Below are 18,261 nucleotides of genomic sequence, written 5' to 3'. Positions count from 1 at the left end.
CAGCTTTACTGGGTATAGTCCCTCTTTAGAACACCAAGTCAGGGGGTCTCTTATCCCCTCTTCCAGGGGTCAGCCTAGAAGAAGCAGGCTGAGCCGAACACAAAGACTCAGGCAGCAACAGCACGAGAGTCAAGGTCTGGGGATAGGTCATGAACTGACCCCTAACCCACCAAAATCTCCTCAGAAGGTCTATCCTGCCCAACCACAGAGATGCCAAAGGAGAGGTGATGATTCCTAATACAGATTGTTGTTGAAACTACAATGTATTTACTTTTCTTTGTCCAATTTTGTATGTCCTAACTGTGTATGCCCCAGACCACTAGAATACAGAGGTGCTTTAGCTCTGTCATTGATTGGGATCTGCCAATGGCCTTTAAGATGTGTACCATTCTTTATTTTTCTGTTGTGAAGTTCACAACATTGAGGATTTGCTGTGGACAGAGAAGTACCGCCCTCAGCACTCCAGTGAGGTAATAGGCAACCCTACCTCTGTAAAGAAGCTACACAGGTGAGTTGCTAACACCACGGCTAGCTCCTTCAATGTTTAGCTTTTATAGTCTTAAATGCATTTCCTTATTTCTGTTTGCAGTTGGTTAAAGAAATGGAAACTGAGAGCTGACTCTGAAGAGATGAGAAAAGAGCGGGAAAGGAAGCTAGAAGAAAACGCCAACAGCAATGGTAAAAATTGGTGGAACAAAAAATAGTAAAATAAAACCACCTACTGTATCATAAAAAAACTGTGAATCTTCCATGAATAACATTGATTGTAGTGTTGACCTCCGGTTTGGCTGTGCAGACTCGTGGGACTGTGGTGACTTCCAGGGAGAGGCTGGAGTGGAGGAGAACGGGGAGGAAGATCTGTGTAGCACCATGCTGATCACAGGACCTCCAGGAGTGGGCAAGACAGCCTCAGTATACGCCTGCGCTCAGGAGCTGGGCTTCAAGGTCAGTGTGAGACTACTTAGAAGACTTACAGTCCCATTCACATAGGACCTGCTGATTGGTGTTAGAATATGGTACAAATACATTCCTCTATTTTTAACTTTTAAATTACAGTTTGTGGATAATCAGATAAGATGGGTAAAGCCGAGAACCAGGAGAGGCCTGCACATGTTCATTCAGTCATATGATTCACAGAAACAGGTTAGCTTTCATACGGGTGTATGCAGTCATCTTCTAACCTGTGGGTGCAGTATGACTAGTCAGTGTAATATATGTAAGATGGCTGTCTTGACTGCTCATTTCCTTGGCCTCTCCAGGTGTTCGAAATGAACGCTTCCTCCCAGCGCAGTGGTCGCGACGTCCTGACTCAACTGAAAGAGGCCACCCAATCTCACCTGGTGGAGATCCAGGGAAGCACCACCCTCGAACCATCTCATCTCAGGAGCTACAACAGCAACAACACCTCAACTAAATCTGACACAGTAGCTGGTAAGCACACCCCGCAACTGAAAAGTATTTCATTGCAGTCTAAGCATAACCATCTACTGAAAATCACTTATTTAAAGTGACAGGAGCTATTTTGTATAGTGTTTGTCCAATGGAGAATGTGGGTTAAACCTATTTTGTGCTCTCCTCACACAGGTAAAGTGGCCTCTCCCAGAAAGGTTTTCTCATCCTCTAGGAAGGGGCCTCAGCCCCCTTGTAGCTCTCGCCATAAGATGGGTGGCAGTGCAGCCTCCATGATGCTGGCAAACTTCTTCAAGAAGAAGAGTAAACCAGAGATCATAGACAGCCCTTCATTATCTACAAAACAGGATGAACCCAACAGTTAAGAAAAACAGGAAACACCTTGAAAGTTTAGTTAACCACATATCTTAGGAGGCTGGTGGGAGGAGCTATAGGAGCACTGGCTCATTTGTAATGGCTGGAATGGAATCAATGGAACGGAGGCGAAAATGTGGTTTCAGTATGTTTGATGTGCTTGATACCGTTCCATTTATTCCATCGATTACAATAAGCCTGTCCTCCTATAGCTCCTCCCACCAGCCTCCTCTGGTGTGGCTTTGTTTAATCGTTGATATTATTTCCTACAGTTTTTGTCTCTCTCAAGACCGTGACCGTGAAGAAGGCAGATATTATTAACCCTAGGTTAGTCAGTCAACTGTCACCAGACATTGAAGAACCACCAACAGGTAGACAGAGTAAAAGGATGTCCACATCACTCATTCTATTTGAAGAGGTAAACCACACAACAGTCAGTTGTTTTATTTCAGTTGTATAGCAGTTCTAGGTTGCAGACTTGACTGCATAACTGTAGTTTTAATGAAGTGACCAAGCTGCACCTGCTCTCCCGCAGGTTGATGTCATATTCGATGATGATGTGGGATTCCTCACAGCAATCAAGACCTTCATGACGACAACCAAGAGACCTGTGATACTGACCACTAGTGGTGTGTGTGTATATATACTGAATAATATGAATTCAATCTGTATTGAAAATGTGAAGTTGAATCATAACACGAAAACTGTCTTCAGATCCCTCCTTCAGTGCAAAATTTGACGGCGACTTTAAAGCGATCCTTTTTAAAACACCTTCAGTGGTAGGTAAAGCATCTAGGCACCATTGCATCCCCTCAACTAATGTGCATGATATGATATGAAGCTGCTACTCCATTTTGTTTCTGTCTGTGTCGTGCCCCCTCCCAGGTGAATGTTTGCAGTTACCTGCAGCTGCTGTGTCTGGCTGAGAACGTAAGGACGGATCCTGGGGACATCACCTCTCTGGTGAGCGTGAACCAGGGAGACATCAGACGTAGCCTACTGCAGCTGCAGCTCTGGATCTGCAGTGGAGGAGGACAAGTATCTCAGAGGGCAACCCCACTGAAGGACCCTGCAGGTGGTGTGTATGGAAGTGAGTAAGTGATGACTAACTATTAACTGACTAACTTCAATGGCTAGGTGTGTTGGTATATCACATGTATTGTGAACCCTTAGTTTTCTTGGTCCCTGTCAAGTCTTACAATTGAATCACTTGATTGTTTTGGTGAACCCTAGCTCTGGGTGTTGCTGAAGTGGAAGACAGTGCAGTGGGTGAAAAGACTTCTCCCCGCCATCCTCCCTGTGATGTGGGCTGCACTCAGAGCATGCTGGGGCTCCTGAACTCTGACCACAGCCATGACCTGCAGACCACTCTAAAGGCACGTCACCTCGGAGGCCCTGTGGCCTCACAATACTGATCCACAGGGATTTAAAGAACTTTAACTAGATGAACATCCAATGCTATTATTCAGGTAACAACATTGAATGACAGTCTAACTGTATGAGGTGCCTTTCTCTTTGATTCCTCAGTGCCAATCCTGGGCTAAACCAGACATTGTCAAGCTGATGGAGATCCTTACTGAGAGCTGGAGGAGAGGTGTAGCTCTGCTCTACTCAAACCTGGAGGTCCTCCTTCCCCTACCAGTCAGGACCCAGCCCAGTCCTCTCCTCGCCGCAAAGAAAGTGACTCGCCCTAGGCTTCAGAGTGAGCCAACACCCCCTGACATCCACCCCCACCCTCAGGTCCCACTGATCCTGGATCAGACCAGTCCAGTTAAGGTGTCCTCTGGCTCCAGGCTGAGGAGAAAGAAATGTGTGCCAACATCTGATTCCAGATCAGCTCACAGCATGTTAGTAAAGCCTTACAGAGCCTCACTGTCACTGAGGAGTACTCATCCAAGTGCATCAAATATTACTGAGACTGTTAATGACAAACTTCTAACTGAGAAGAAGGCAGATGGGTTGGTGTACCACTGCTTAGGTGCAATAACTGACTTTATGGACCTCATGTCCTTCATTGATATCTCTCTACCGAGTGAGTGTCCACATAAGGCAGGTCCATGCAGGCCAGGGGCTTTTCTCTGGACAGGGGCAGAGATTAAGGATGGACTGCTAGATGAGATGAGAGAGGAGGATCAGGGCTCCTGGAGGTGGGGTTGTGAGAGGACATTGGAGATCAAGGCTGCAGTAGAGGGCATGGGCTTCCAGAGGTGCCTGGCCAGGGTGTCTGGGGTCTGGACTGGATCCCAGAGGCTGGAGGGGGAGCAGAGGGGGAGGGTGATGGAGAAACTCACCCTCCCTGTCGCCCCACACAGACAGGGTTTCAGGGTCAGTCAGACCACTTCCTGTGATCCTAGGTGAGTGCAGTCTCCTGAGTGTTCTATCTGGGAATTTTTTCACTCTGTAAGAAATGCATTGGTGGCTGTTAGTCAGAAATTAGCATTATTGCAAACAAAACCTTCTGATATTACGTTACACTGAATATATAACTTTCATTGTAAAGCTCCAGTTCCATTGAGTCACTGTGGTATCTGAACATCAGTTTGTCTTCCAGCATGGTCCAAAGGAGATATGACATCATCAGAACCGTCCTCTCAAGCAGAGCTTTCTGCACCTTGGGAAGCAAGCAGGCTGTTGCCGTGGACTACCTGCCTGTCCTCCGCACCATCTGCCAATCAGAGAGAACTCAGGAACAGGGCCAAGGCAGGTGAGTCAATACACTGCATGAGAGCAGGAGGTGCACCTTATTCATTTCTACCAAGAGAAAACAAAGTTGGACCAAAAGCAGTTATAATTAAATAGATCGCTTAGATTACTTAAAATGACCGATTTTTGTTGTATGAATGCTCTTTCTGTTTCTTTTTCTCCTAGGTTTCTGCATTACCTCAGCAGTACTCACCTGGGCCTCCCTAAGGCCACTGTGAGACTCCTTGCAGATGATTTCCCATAACAATGACCATTGAAGTCAGCAAGACTACACAAACAGATCTGAAACTACTAGGCAACATGTCTGGCTCTCTACACTGCATAACAGGGAGGTTAATGCTATCATCTCCCTATGTTAATGACTTATGATTTAGTGAATGTAGCCCATGTGTCTTCATAATAATAATAATATGCCATTTAGCAGACGCTTTTATCCAAAGCGACTTAGTCATGCGTGCATACATTTTTGTGTATGGGTGGTCCCGGGGATCGAACCCACTACCTTGGCGTTACAAGCACCGTGCTCTACCAGTTGAGCTACAGAGGACCACGATGATAGTTTGCTGTATATCTATTATACTGTACATTCATTCATGCTTTTTTTTTTTTACATGAATTGAATGAGTGAGAAGTTAAGTTTCTACTGTATGCATTCAAAATGTATAACTGAAATATGAAATCATATTTTTATATTTATGCATAACAAAATAAAAACATGTATTTGTTACTTTTTATTTCACTCGGGTTCAGTGAGGTGGTGTTTAAAATCTGAGAGGTATTTCAGTCAGAAGACATTATAAACATTTGTCCGTGCAGGTGGTCGCATGTGACATATCACTGTACACATTCAAGCCTGTTCTGCTTTACTATTGTCCCTGACATAACATTTCTATTCATGGGAAAGTGAAGAAAACATGACGTGTGGTGTCTGTATGAGGGGAGGCTTGAGTTCAGCTGTGGGGCCTGAACTGAGACCTCATGTGCAATACCATCTGAGTGTACCGGTTGGAAGTGTTGTAGTATACATTTAAATATAAGATAGCATCAACATCCATCAAGCCTCCAATATGCATGTCTCTCAGGGTAGCTCTGTGACCTTTGACCCACCAGGTCACACATACTGTACACATTAGTCAATCGGTCTTTGTCTCTGAAAATGGAGCATGGAAATTGTCTCTAACATTAACTCGATTCACTGAGCAGCTCGTAAAACGCCACAGCCTGCAAAATGGCGTCACACAGCTCCTCCCCCCGACTCCGTCCACCCATCTGGAAGGAGTTCCTGTATTTCACCAACAGGTTGTGAGGGAATGTCACCCTCGGAATCTTCTGAGTCACTGACTCCGTCATCATATGTCGCACCGTCTGGGCCCCGCTGGTGCGTGACTCGCCCACCATGAGGTCAAAATGGCGGCCGACGGCGGTGCGCATCATGTTGAGCACCTTGGGTGGAGCGGTGATGTCCGGCTGGGTGTAGCGGGGCTCCAGCAGGGCGAACAGCATTGCCTCCACTGTACGCATGTGAGCCATTACCGGGTACAGGGCGGTGTTCTGGAGGGAGATGGACGGCTTTTCCACAACGAAGAAGTCAGCCGTGGGGAGGTGGGATACCACACTGGAAATCTGGTGATGTTATGGCACATAATGAGATGTGATTCAGTACAGGAGTTAGGCTATTTGGATATTACAGTCAATGATTATGCACTAAGCTGCAACCTAGCCCTGAGACATTGCTGTAGACTGACACCATAGTCATGCCTCAGGGCTAACCTACTTAAACAAATGCAAGAATACCTCGGTCGGAAACATTCAACTTACGTCATCCAAGTAGGCAGAAGCCATGTAGGTTCCCTTCAGGAAGTTGTGGCAATCCTCATGTTGCCACTCCAACACATTCATGCCACGATCCATGTGCGCCCATGCTATTTTATTCACTCCACACACAATGGACACTATGGAATTTGCTTCCTGGAAGAAAGACAAAAGTGGATTAATATACATGTAATAACACTGACATGTAGTATTTTTGTGGTGACGTGACTGAGGGGGTACAGACAGCGGTGACTGACCCTGTGGGCTGCCCTACCACCTGTGCCATCAACGTCCAGACCTCAAGGCCATCATTAGCTAAATCATCTTACCTCTAGCCAGGTCCTTTCCACCTCTGGTCTGATGAACTTGGCTAGCTGGACCTTTATTTTTCTTTTCTCCTTCTTCTCCGGAGGGTTGAGGATGGAGTTGAAGACAATGACAGCACTTTTGTGTTTCAGAAGCGGCACATTTATGACGCTTTCGAGATTTTTAAAAGGTCCATTTCTAGTCCTGTATTCCACAATGTTGACAGACTTGCGGCCACGAAGGAGCTTGACAGCGGCGAGTTCCGACTCTGCCGCATTGTTGAGGAGCTGCAGAATGACATCTCGCTGCTCTGACGTGTAGTATGCGTCCAGCGACTTGTTGTCATCATTGCAAGGAGTAATAGAAGAAGAGAAGGTGCCATTCAGGGTTTCAAAGCCTGCTACTGGGATCCGACTCCTCCAGCAGCACGTGCAGTTGAGATATCGGAATTCTAGTTCGGGGAGCGAGCCCTGGGGTCGGTAGAATAAGCCACACTGCCCTGCAAGAATAGAGGGGAAACATACAATAGGTGCGGAAAATACATTGCGAGTGATTGAACGAATTACATGAACACCCCTCATTACAAACACAAGAACCAGCTAACAAATAGCACCGGACAAAATTGTAATTAAGAAGTTACGAAAGACTTGAATAAAACATTTGTGCATACCTCTCCGGGCGACTAAAGACGTAAATCGCCTTGCAACCCACATTATAATCGTGGTTTTAGAGGTAATTCATCTTCTAGAAATCAATGCAGGTTACAAAACGTTTGCCCTTTAGTTGTTTGCCGGTCTCACGCCGATGCAGAAACAAGGTTCATGCATAATTTGTTCCTAGGCACTTTATGTTCCCCCACTCTCCAGGTTCTTTATGCTGCATGTGAGATCTCACTGACTTTCATCTCAAGTGCAAACTTCTTCAAAGCTGACTTCGTTTTTATTAAGATATTTTATTTAGTTAAATGTCAATATGAATATGAATAAATGTTGGTGACATTATTAAAACATTAGATATTATCTCGATATATTTTGTTGGAATATATACCATACAATCAATTACGGTTGTTTTTCTTAGATATTACTATTCTGTCAGGCCTACTTGTCTTTTTATAAATAATACGTAATATGGTAACGCCTTTTTCACTTCCCCTGCTCATTGTTATTTGAATAGTGAGTGTTTGAGTGGAGAACAATAAACTTCATGTTGCTATGCCAGTGAGAAAAGGAAACGTCGGGCCAGTGAGCGCGGTCAAGGGCAACAACAAAGACAAAAATGTCCTGACACCTGTTGTAAAAGTAATACATTTTAACTGAATGAAAAGACATGGACCTACGTAAAATAAGCAATTTGTTTGTTGGGACTTGATTGAGGCAGAAGAACAGTAGATTTACTTATGGCAAGTCCGGAGAGAAATAAGCAGATTCTGCTTAATCTGGTGAAACAGCCCAGCAACGACCATTGTGCCGACTGTGGGGCCCCTGGTAAGTTATATTTAATAAAATACATGTTAAACCATGTTTGATAGCCTCTAACATTTGACATGTTCAGGCAACCATTGTGGCTAGGATATGATACAGATAGGACCTATAAAACAAAAGTTTAAAGTAGTGAAATATTGAAGGACTCCCAGACAGAAGCTATGTGACTATTTCATATTGATGATAGACTATTTTAGTGTGGTTGTCTATTGTTCATAGAATGTGGAGCATGAGAAAATACCTAAGCCATGTAAGACATGTGAGTTGTATTTGCATTTGCTTTTATTTCACTGTATTTCACTGCTGGTAATGTACTTACTCCGACTGTGATGTGGTTGTCTCACCTAGCTATCTTAAGATGAATGCACTAACTGTAAGTCGCTCTGGATAATGACTCAAATGTAAAATGATTACAACCATGGCATGTTTTAAAGAACCTCTTTTGGGGGAAGTTATAGTTTATTCAGTCAATGATCACAGTGGTTCCTCCTTTCCAGTAACTCTCTACAGCTCAACAGCCAACCTGAGAAAAACAACCAATCAAGGCGTGACATACTACAAAGTCCAATATACTGTATAGTGGCCTGCCTCATTGTTCACAAACTATAGCAACATGGTTCAAAGGTTACAGGCTGACACAGTATCATATTACTGCTATTCACAGAGCCAGACTGGGCCTCGTACAAACTTGGTGTGTTTGTATGTGTGAACTGTTCGGGGACACATCGGGACTTGCCTGCCATCAGCCGGATAAAGTCCATACGCTTGGATTTCTGGGATGATTCCCTAGTGGAGGTACAGTTTAACATGTCATAGCCCAGTAGTGTACCAAGGACCATTACACCTTGAAGGATGTACTCTCATGTATACACAATAATAGTCACAATCCCTTTGCTGTTATGCTATTATGTTATTATTATGTTATTATTATGTTATTATTATGTTATAACGTTCCTATTATGTTTCTAATTGTAGTTTATGAAGACAAGGGGTAACGCTGCAGCCAATGCCTTCTATGAGAAGTGTGTTCCGCCATTCTACTACCGGCCACAGGAGAAGGACTGTGTGTGAGTGGGACTATATCAATGTCTTCATTCACTCACTCAATTTAAGGAAGTGTAAATTGTGATGACTTGACAGTTGTTCATTCAGTGGAAGGATGTAGTATTATTTCAAGAGAAGAGGAAGAAATATCTTGATGTCGATTAGCCTACAATTGATTGAGTTGGCAGATATTGCAGGGTTTGTGGTTGAAGTTGAGTCATATATTCAACACAAAGAGTTTGTATATTTAAAATAATCATTTTGTATTTAAATCTTTCACCTTTTGGCTTCCTGACAGTGTTCTTAAAGATCAGTGGATACGTGCTAAGTATGAGAGGAGAGAATTCACAGGAGATAATAACTTCCTTCAACAAGGTTATAGTTCAGGTAAGTGCTAAATGTTGACAAGCCTTCATGGATAAGTCAATTTATTTGATTAAAATTGTCTAGGAACATAAGATATTTCCATACATCTCTGTCTACAGAGCAAGGCATAGAACCAAACGTGGCAAAATACTGCGTATACTAACTAAATCAATGTTTTTTATTGGTTGGATCCCATTCAGGAATTTACGAAGGAATTCTATGGAAGAAAGGCAAGGACAACAAGCAGTTCCTGAAAAGGAGATTCCTGCTCTCTGAAACAGACTTCACCTTGAGATACTTCACCAATGAGGATGTAAGTAGCTTCTCTCCATCCTCTTTGATCAGATAACCCAGCTAACAAAATGTAGTCCTGGGGATGTTCCCAGAACGTTATTGAAAAGTCACAGGGAATGTCCCATGTTACTTAAAACAATGGGACTCCCTAAATCTCTCTCAGATCATTACCAATCCCATGAGATATGACCCCAAACACCCAGAAAAGGCTACTCTCCTTGATGTTATCCTCACAAATAATCCTGATAGGTATCCATCTGGTGTTTTCTGTAATGACCTTAGTGATCACTGTTTTACGGCCTGTGTTTGTAATGGCTGCTCAGTTAAATGACCTGTCCTGATTTGTCATAGATGCTTGCGGAAAAACTTTAATGAGAAACCTTCCTTCATGACCTGGCCTCTGTAAATTGGTACAGAATCCGCTTGATCCCCTCTGTCGAAGACGCTTGGACCTTATTTTATTGTTAACAAGCCCATGGTTCGACCGTGATCTGGCAGAGTTACTCCACCTCAAGGACACTATTTGGCGAAAGGATCGGCACACAAATACTCAGGCTGACTGGCTGTCGTTCAGGCAAATGAGAAATAGTGCGCTCAGGCTATCCGGAAGGCCAAAGTCAGTTACTTTAAGGAGCCGTTCTCTCTCTGTGGGTCTAACCCAAAGAAGTTCTGGAATACAGTGAAAGACCTGGAGAATAAACCTTCCTCCTCACAGTTGCCCATGTCCCTTAATGTGGATGATGTGGTTGTTACTGACAAGGAGTGTATGGCTGGGCTCTTTAATCCTCACTTCATTAAGTTAGGATTCCTCCTTGCCCGTCCAACACTTCCTCATCTCCCAGCCATTCTAGCCCTGATGCTCCTCCGTCTTTTTCCCCTTCCTTGCTACACAGCTTCTCCCTGCAGGCGGTCACAGAGTCTGAGGTGCTAAAGGAACATCTGGGTCAGATTGTTTAGATCATAGGTACACGTCAACTATGTAAATCCAGAAAATCACATTGTAGGATTTTTAATGAATTTATTTGCAAATTATGGTGGAAAATAAGTATTTGGTCAATAACAAAAGTTCCTCAATACTTTGTTATATACCCTTTGTTGGCAATGACACATGTCAAACGTTTTCTGTAAGTCTTCACAAGGTTTTCACACACTGTTGCTGGTATTTTGGCCCATTCCTCCATGCAGATCTCCTCTAGAGCTGTGATGTTTTGGGGCTGTCGCTGGGCAACACGGACTTTCAACTCCCTCCAAAGATTTTCTATGGGGTTGAGATCTGGAGACTGGCTAGGCCACTCCAGGACCTTGAAATGCTTCTTACGAAGCCACTCCTTCGTTGCCCGGGCAGTGTGTTTGGGATCATTGTCATGCTGAAAGACCCAGCCACGTTTCATCTTCAATGCCCTTGCTGATGGAAGGAGGTTTTCACTCAAAATCTCATGATACATGGCCCCATTCATTCTTTCCTTTACACGGATCAGTCGTCCTGGTCCCTTTGCAGAAAAACAGCCCCAAAGCATGATGTTTCCACCCCCATGCTTCACAGTAGGTATGGTGTTCTTTGGATGCAACTCAGCATTCTTTGTCCTCCAAACACGACGAGTTGAGTTTTTACCAAAAAGTTATATTTTGGTTTCATCTGACCATATGACATTCTCCCAATCCTCTTCTGGATCATCCAAATGCACTCTAGCAAACTTCAGATGGGCCTGGACATGTACTGGCTTAAGCAGGGGGACACGTCTTGCACTGCAGGATTTGAGTCCCTGGCGGCGTAGTGTGTTACTGATGGTAGGCTTTGTTACTTTGGTCCCAGCTCTCTGCAGGTCATTCACTAGGTCCCCCCGTGTGGTTCTGGGATTTTTGCTCACCGTTCTTGTGATCATTTTGACCCCACGGGGTGAGATCTTGCGTGGAGCCCCAGATCGAGGGAGATTATCAGTGGTCTTCCATTTCCTACTAATTGCTCCCACAGTTGATTTCTTCAAACCAAGCTGCTTACCTATTGCAGATTCAGTCTTCCCAGCCTGGTGCAGGTCTACAATTTTGTTTCTGGTGTCCTTTGACAGCTCTTTGGTCTTGGCCATAGTGGAGTTTGGAGTGTGACTGTTTGAGGTTGTGGACAGGTGTCTTTTATACTGATAACAAGTTCAAACAGGTGCCATTAATACAGGTAACGAGTGGAGGACAGAGGAGCCTCTTAAAGAAGAAGTTACAGGTCTGTGAGAGCCAGAAATCTTGCTTGTTTGTAGGTGACCAAATACTTATTTTCCACCATAATTTGCAAATAAATTCATTAAAAATCCTACAATGTGATTTTCTGGATTTTTTTTCCTCCATTTGTCTGTCATAGTTGACGTGTACCTATGATGAAAATTACAGGCCTCTCTCATCTTTTTAAGTGGGAGAACTTGCACAATTGGTGGCTGACTAAATACTTTTTTCCCCCACTGTATATGCAGATGATACAGTCTTATACTCAGCTGGCCCCTCCCCAGATTCTGTGTGGAATGCTCTACAACAAAGCTTTCTGAGTGTCCAGCAAGCTTTCTCTGCCCTTAACCTTGTTCTGAACACCTCCAAAACAAAGGTTATGTGGTTCGGTAGGAAGAATGTCTTACTGACACTGGTGGCTGCTTGGCGTGATGGGTTTTCAAATCAAATCAAATCAAATCACATTTTATTGGCCACATGTGCCGAATACAACAGGTGCAGACATTACAGTGAAATGCTTACTTACAGCCCTTAACCAACAGTGCATTTATTTTTAATAAAAAAGTAAAATAAAACAACAACAAAAAAGTGTTGAGAAAAAAAGAGCAGAGGTAAAATAAAATAACAGTAGGGAGGCTATATATACAGGGGGGTACCGGTGCAGAGTCAATGTGCGGGAGCACCGGCTAGTTGAGGTAGTTGAAGTAATATGTACATGTGGGTAGAGTTAAAGTGACTATGCATAAATAATTAACAGAGTAGCAGCAGCGTAAAAAGATGGGGTGGGGGGGCAGTGCAAATAGTCCGGGTAGCCATGATTAGCTGTTCAGGAGTCTTATGGCTTGGGGGTAGAAGCTTTTATCTCTACCATTTTGTCCTTCGTGCTGTTGTCTGTGCCTAACAATGTTTGTGCCATGTTTTGTGCTGTTACCATATTGTGCTGCTGCCATGTTGTGTTGCTACCATGTTGTGCTGCTACCATGTTGTGCTGCTCCCATGTTGTGTTGCTACCATGTTGTGTTGTTGTCATGTTTTATGCTGCTACCATGTTGTGCTGCTGCCATGCTGTATTGCTACCATGTTGTTGTCATGGTATGTTTTTGTCAAGCTGTGTTGCTGCCATGTTGTGTTGTTGTCATGCTGTGTTGCTGCCATGTTGTGTTGTTGTCATGCTGTGTTGCTGCCATGTTGTGTTGTTGTTTTAGGTCTCTTTATGTAGTGTTGTGGTGTCTCTTTTGTCGTGATGCGTTTTGTCAAAAAACATTTGTTATCCCAGCCCACGTCCCCACAGGAGGCCTTTTCCCTCTTGCTAGGCCGTCATTTTAAATAAGAATGTGTTCTTAATTGACTTGCCTAGTTGAATGTTAAATAAATGTTAAATATAAAATACCTGAGAAGGGCTCATTCAAATGCTGCCTGTTGTGTATTATTGACCCTAGTCGAAGAAGCCCAAAGCAGTCATCTCTATAAAGGACCTCAATGCCGTGTTCCAGCCGGAAAAGATAGGTCACGCCCACGGGCTGCAAATCTCATACCTGGACGAAGAACGGACCAGAAACCTGTTTGTTTACCATGACAACAGCCAGGTGAGAACCAATGACAAAGCTCAATTGAAACGTTGTCATGAAGACGTCTAGAGATTTAAAGACTTGGGGTCAAATTTCTCTTTCCTACTTTTAGGAAATTGTGTCCTGTTTCAATGCAATTCGGGCCACCCGGTTTGCTTACCTCAAGAACGTCTACCCTAATGCCAGGAACAGTGACGTGAGTACAAACTGTTTCAAAGTAGAAGTCTGTTATTGCCGTAATTGACATGATATGTCACAGGTGATGTCACCCTTTCAAGGACTCCCTCTGTACAGATCTGTCTCCCTTCTATGTTTTTGTTTGTGCAGCTTGTACCTTTGATAACCAGAAGTAGCGTTAAAGAAGGCTACATGGAGAAAACAGGTCCAACGGTTAGTAACCCATCTAATTCATTGAACATAGTGAAGTTTTCAATTGATAGACATCGGGAGCACCAGAAACTCAACCTGTATGATGGTCAGCCAGGGCTGATTCTGTGTCTTCTGTTTCTGTGTCTGTTCTCAGCAATGGGAGCCATTCAAGAAGAGATGGTTCATCCTAAACTTAACGGACAGAAAGCTGTCCTACTTCAAAACTTTATTGGTACTGACAACAGAGAATATGCATAAGCAAAAGATGAGATTTCATCTAATTTATTTGCCATTTGTATTTGTGGAGAATAATGTTGTAACTAGTGTGTGTGTGTGTGTGTTTGTCTGGCTGTGTCTGTGTGTATGCATGTGTGTCCGTCCATAGGATGCCTTGGAACTGGGAGCTGTCTTCATCGGCACAGAGGTCCATGGCTACTCTGTGAGGGAGAGCCAGCCTAAGGGGAGCCGCGGTGGCAGGTGGAGGTTCGGGGTCACCTTGGAGACGCCAGACAGGCAGTTTGTCTTCCTGTGTGACCAGGAGCAGGACCAGAGGGAGTGGATAGAAGCCTTCAAACTAGTCATCTCCCAGCCTATGCTACCACAGCACTACAACAGTAAGAAGACAATTCACTGTTCACCGTGTTTACAATGTACCAGCAGCATGAGACTTACGATTATTGTAAAAGTGGTCAATGACAGGAAAGAGTCATTTTGAATAGCTGAAAGATTGTATTTGTTTTTGTTGATTTTTTTTTCTTTATTTGTTATTTCAGCTGAGGCAAACATGAGAAGGATGAAAAAATGAATGGAGTGTAAAAACCTGAGGAAAGGAAAACTAAATTTGCAGGAAGAAATGGCAATATGTGGGGCTGACTGCCTGTTTCAGAAAGCCTAGCAGTGACATACGGAGGCTTCTCACAAGAGGTGATCAATGAACTCTTCAATGGAGTCATGTTTATTGGAAACTGATGAGAGGCTAAATGAACTGAGGCTAAAGAGGCTAAACGAATTGAAGAGCTGCCAATGAGGATAAGCACTGGTAATCATTCCAAACCACCATCATCCAGTGCACCTTGTAAACCAGTGACAGGACTGCCTATTATGAGATGGGAACTGATGGCATTGTCGGGGACATTAGGAATGTAATAAATACTTTCTATTAACTAATGTGCATACACACTGAGTGTACAAAACGTTAAGGACTCCTGCTCTTTCCATGACATATACTATCCAGGTGAAAGCTATGATCCCTTATTGATGTCACTTGTTAAATCGACTTTAATCAGTGTAGACGAAGGGGAGGAGACAGGTTAAAGAATAATTTTTAAGCCTTGAGACAATGGAGACATGGATTGTGTATGTGTGCCATTCAGAGGGTCAATGGGCAAGACAAAAGATGTAAGTGCCTTTGAACAGGGTATGGTAGTAGGTGCCAGGCGCACCAGTTTGTGTCAAGAACTGCAACGGTGCTGGGTTTTTCATGCTCAATAGTTTCACGTGTGTATCAAGAATGGTCCACCACCCAAAGGACAGCCATGTTGGGCCTGCATCCTTGACATCTTGTAGAGTCCATGACCCGATGAATTGAGGCTGTTCTGAGGGCAAAAGGGGGAGGGGGTGGTGCAACTCAATATTCCTAATATTTTGTACACTCAGTGTAAATAGAAAGCGAGAGAGCGCGATACAACACTTTAACATATCTATTAGAGTTCATTTTTTGTATAATACAGTTATTTTATAATACAGTGTTTTATTATCTTTGTGTTAATTGCAGCCTACTGTTATTTAAATTATTTTGTATGTCCTGTCTGTGTCATTGTTGCATATGCCAATAGCACACACCAGGAAGAGTGAGTTATTTATATCCATATAGAGCACCCCTCAAGAGGCAATAGATTCTTTAAGTTGTTATTATACCTGTGACACTGTGATAACTACAGTAGCAATTACTTTGTAATTGCATTATGTGTCATTATGTGCCTGGACTGTCTTTACGACAATGTATACATGTACAAAGAGGCGGTCCCCACCTTCGCCAGTCCACCTCACCCCCCAGAGCAGCAGACCAGCCACCAACTCCCTGAGACAAATCAGATGCTCCTTTAGATCTGCATCTGGTGGCGCCTCATAGAGACTGGAGAACAGTCAGCAACACTGCCCCCCACACCACCCTTCACCACTTCTCTACCAGGAACTGCATGCAGATACACTGAGCTATGCCCAAGCCGTACGCAGTCAAAGAAGCCTGATGCAGAGTTTGGAGCATCGCCAGCCACACTGCCCTCCACACCACCCTCTTCAATTCTCTCTACAACTCCCTCCCATGCTACCAGACCTGCCTCAGCACATCTCTACCAGACCCGGCCCGCCTCAGCACATGTCTATCAGACCCGGCCCGCCTCGGCACAGCTCTACCAGACCCGGCCCATCACAGCACAGCTCTACCAGACCAGGCCCACCTCATCTCAGCCCAGCTCTACACAGCACCGACCACTACCCTAGGGTCTGGCAAAACACTGTTGAGGGTAGTGCACCACATGATGCAGTCCACACCGTGAATCATTCACATCATCAGCCCTCATATGCTGAGAGTTTGGAGCTTCGCCAGCCACACTGCCCTCCACACCACCCTCCTCAATTCTCCCCACAACCTCCCTCCCAGGCTAGTTTTGGTTACCCTCCCTAGTCTGGGACACTCCTGCCCCCCATGGAAGCCCCAATCCTGCAACAGGAGCCACACCAAGGCCTCCTGTACACACCCAGAATTGGCACTCTTTTGGTGGGAGCTTCATCCGGGTGGACTGAGCTCTGCCAATACTGCTCCCCCAGTTCCCGCCCCAGCCCCTGCATCTAGCGACTTGAGGGACGTCTGTCAGATGCTCAGTCTGCTCTGCTCTCACGTGGTTGGCCAGGGACCTTGGTAAAGTTTCAGCTCACTCAACAAATAGCTGCAGATGGCCTTATACCTGTTAGCTCTTATGGGAATGAGCTGAATACCCCCTCTGACTTTAAATATTGTAGGGGGCTTGGGCTAATGCACCTAAATGTGAAAAGTATGATTACAATTTTTTACACAATTAACATTTGGGTTGTCACGCCCTGACTCTGAGGACTTGTATTTGTTGAGTCAGGGTGTGTATTTTCTGTGTTGTGTTTGCTAGGTTGTTTTTCTATGTTTAGATCTAGAATGTGTAGATCTATGTTGGCCGGGGTGGTTCCCAATCAGAGGCAGCTGTAGCTCGTTGTCTCTGATTGGGGACCATACTTAGGCAGCCTTTTGGCACCTGTTAGTTGTGGGATCTTGTTCCGTGTTATGGTATGTCGGTGTGCTGCCTTGGACTTCACGTATCGTTTGTTTATTGTTTTGTCGTTGTGTTTATTCGTTAATAAACATGTATGCATATCACGCTGCGCCTTGGTCCGTCCCGTCTATAAACGATCGTGACAGAAGATCCCACCAAACGAGGACCAAGCAGCGTGTTCAGGAGCAAACACCGGGAATTAAACAGGAGGTTACTTTAGTAGATGTCCTCCTCGGTTGGGGGAGAATTACGGAGGAGGAGGCCGTCCGCTACCGGAAGGCGATGAAGGAGGATGCCCAGGTAGGAGAGGTGAAACGGCGCCAACAGTGCCGACGACGGAGACCCGAGAGGCAACCCCAAGAAAATGTTGGGGGGGGCACACGGTGTGGACGACGAGGCAGCAGGAGGCAGCGACAGGGCGATTCTGCAGGTTAGGAGAGGAGGCCACCAGGTTACGGGGGCTATTGGTTCAGAGGGAGAAGGAGTTATTTGGTCAGAGGGAGGAGCTACAGGAGGCTATAAGGGAGAAGGAGAGTGTAGAGGCACGGCGAGAGGAGCTGGTTAGGCAGCAGAAGGAGGGTTTATAAGAGAACCCAGTCCCGCTCCTCGCACCAAGCAAGTGGTGCGTGTCGCCAGTCCGGTCCGGCCCGTTCCTGATCCCCGCACTAAGCCAGTGGTGCGTGTTCCCAGTACGGCCCGACCCATTCCTGCTTCCCGCACAAGGCCAGTGGTGTGTGTTCCCAGTACGGTCCGGCCCGTTCCTGCTCCCCGCACTAAGCATGTGGTGCGCGTTGTCAGCCCGGTCCGGCCCGTTCCTGCTCCCCGCACCAAGCCAGTGGTGCGCGTCGCCAGCCCGGTCCGGCCTGTTCCTGTCCCTCGCACCAAGCCAGTGGTGCGCGTCGCCAGCCCGGTCCGGCCTGTTCCTGGCCCTCGCACCAAGCCAGTGGTGCGTGTCGCCAGCCCGGTCCGGCCTGTTCCTGCCCCTCACACCAAGCCAGTGGTGCGCGTCGCCAGCCCGGCCCGGCCTGTTCCTGCTCCCCG

The 18,261-nt window shown here is 45.3% G+C and overlaps 3 protein-coding genes across 3 annotated transcripts; 2 read left to right on the top strand and 1 right to left on the bottom strand.

The window, feature by feature from the left end:
* Positions 1-49: 49 nt before the first annotated feature.
* Positions 50-5,192, top strand: LOC311113349 (ATPase family AAA domain-containing protein 5-like; the record flags this gene model as incomplete). The annotated part of the gene is made up of 14 exons (XM_084156564.1): positions 50-224; positions 412-508; positions 590-678; positions 797-945; positions 1,260-1,431; positions 1,585-1,770; positions 2,037-2,182; positions 2,300-2,393; positions 2,479-2,543; positions 2,650-2,854; positions 2,998-3,140; positions 3,292-4,118; positions 4,316-4,468; positions 4,633-5,192. Coding segments are annotated over 14 exons (2,580 nt in total), but the record flags the coding sequence as incomplete, so codon positions are not given.
* Positions 5,186-7,387, bottom strand: LOC311113426 (transcription elongation factor, mitochondrial-like). The gene is made up of 4 exons (XM_084156637.1): positions 7,256-7,387; positions 6,609-7,084; positions 6,286-6,435; positions 5,186-6,090 (listed from the first exon to the last, which is right to left on the bottom strand). Exons 1-4 carry the CDS (start codon positions 7,296-7,298, stop codon positions 5,650-5,652), a joined length of 1,110 nt encoding a protein of 369 aa, XP_084012763.1. The 5' UTR covers positions 7,299-7,387; the 3' UTR covers positions 5,186-5,649.
* A 385-nt stretch (positions 7,388-7,772) lies between these two features.
* On the top strand, positions 7,773-17,323 carry LOC311113581 (arf-GAP with dual PH domain-containing protein 2-like). The gene is made up of 11 exons (XM_084156833.1): positions 7,773-8,069; positions 8,731-8,861; positions 9,042-9,133; positions 9,409-9,497; positions 9,677-9,789; positions 13,421-13,567; positions 13,662-13,745; positions 13,877-13,939; positions 14,073-14,150; positions 14,304-14,532; positions 14,692-17,323. Exons 1-11 carry the CDS (start codon positions 7,982-7,984, stop codon positions 14,721-14,723), a joined length of 1,146 nt encoding a protein of 381 aa, XP_084012959.1. The 5' UTR covers positions 7,773-7,981; the 3' UTR covers positions 14,724-17,323.
* Positions 17,324-18,261: the final 938 nt, after the last annotated feature.

This window comes from Coregonus lavaretus (genome assembly GCF_964263955.1).
Source record: "Coregonus lavaretus genome assembly, chromosome: 40".
NCBI lineage: Eukaryota > Metazoa > Chordata > Actinopteri > Salmoniformes > Salmonidae > Coregonus > Coregonus lavaretus.
Note: the sequence above shows the minus strand (reverse complement) of the source record. Positions and strands in the feature narration are given on the sequence as shown.

Bases quoted from the DNA above. Each gene is read 5' to 3' on its own strand.
- LOC311113581 (XM_084156833.1), top strand. From the start codon at position 7,982: ATGGCAAGTCCGGAGAGAAATAAGCAGATTCTGCTTAATCTGGTGAAA. The intron at 8,070-8,730 runs GTAAGTTATATT...TGCTATTCACAG, and splicing joins TGCCGACTGTGGGGCCCCTG to AGCCAGACTGGGCCTCGTAC. The intron at 13,746-13,876 runs GTGAGTACAAAC...TTGTTTGTGCAG, and splicing joins CTAATGCCAGGAACAGTGAC to CTTGTACCTTTGATAACCAG.
- LOC311113426 (XM_084156637.1), bottom strand. From the start codon at position 7,298: ATGTGGGTTGCAAGGCGATTTACGTCTTTAGTCGCCCGGAGAG. The intron at 6,436-6,608 runs GTAAGATGATTT...TCTTTCTTCCAG, and splicing joins TGGAAAGGACCTGGCTAGAG to GAAGCAAATTCCATAGTGTC. The intron at 6,091-6,285 runs GTAAGTTGAATG...TAACATCACCAG, and splicing joins CTTCTGCCTACTTGGATGAC to ATTTCCAGTGTGGTATCCCA.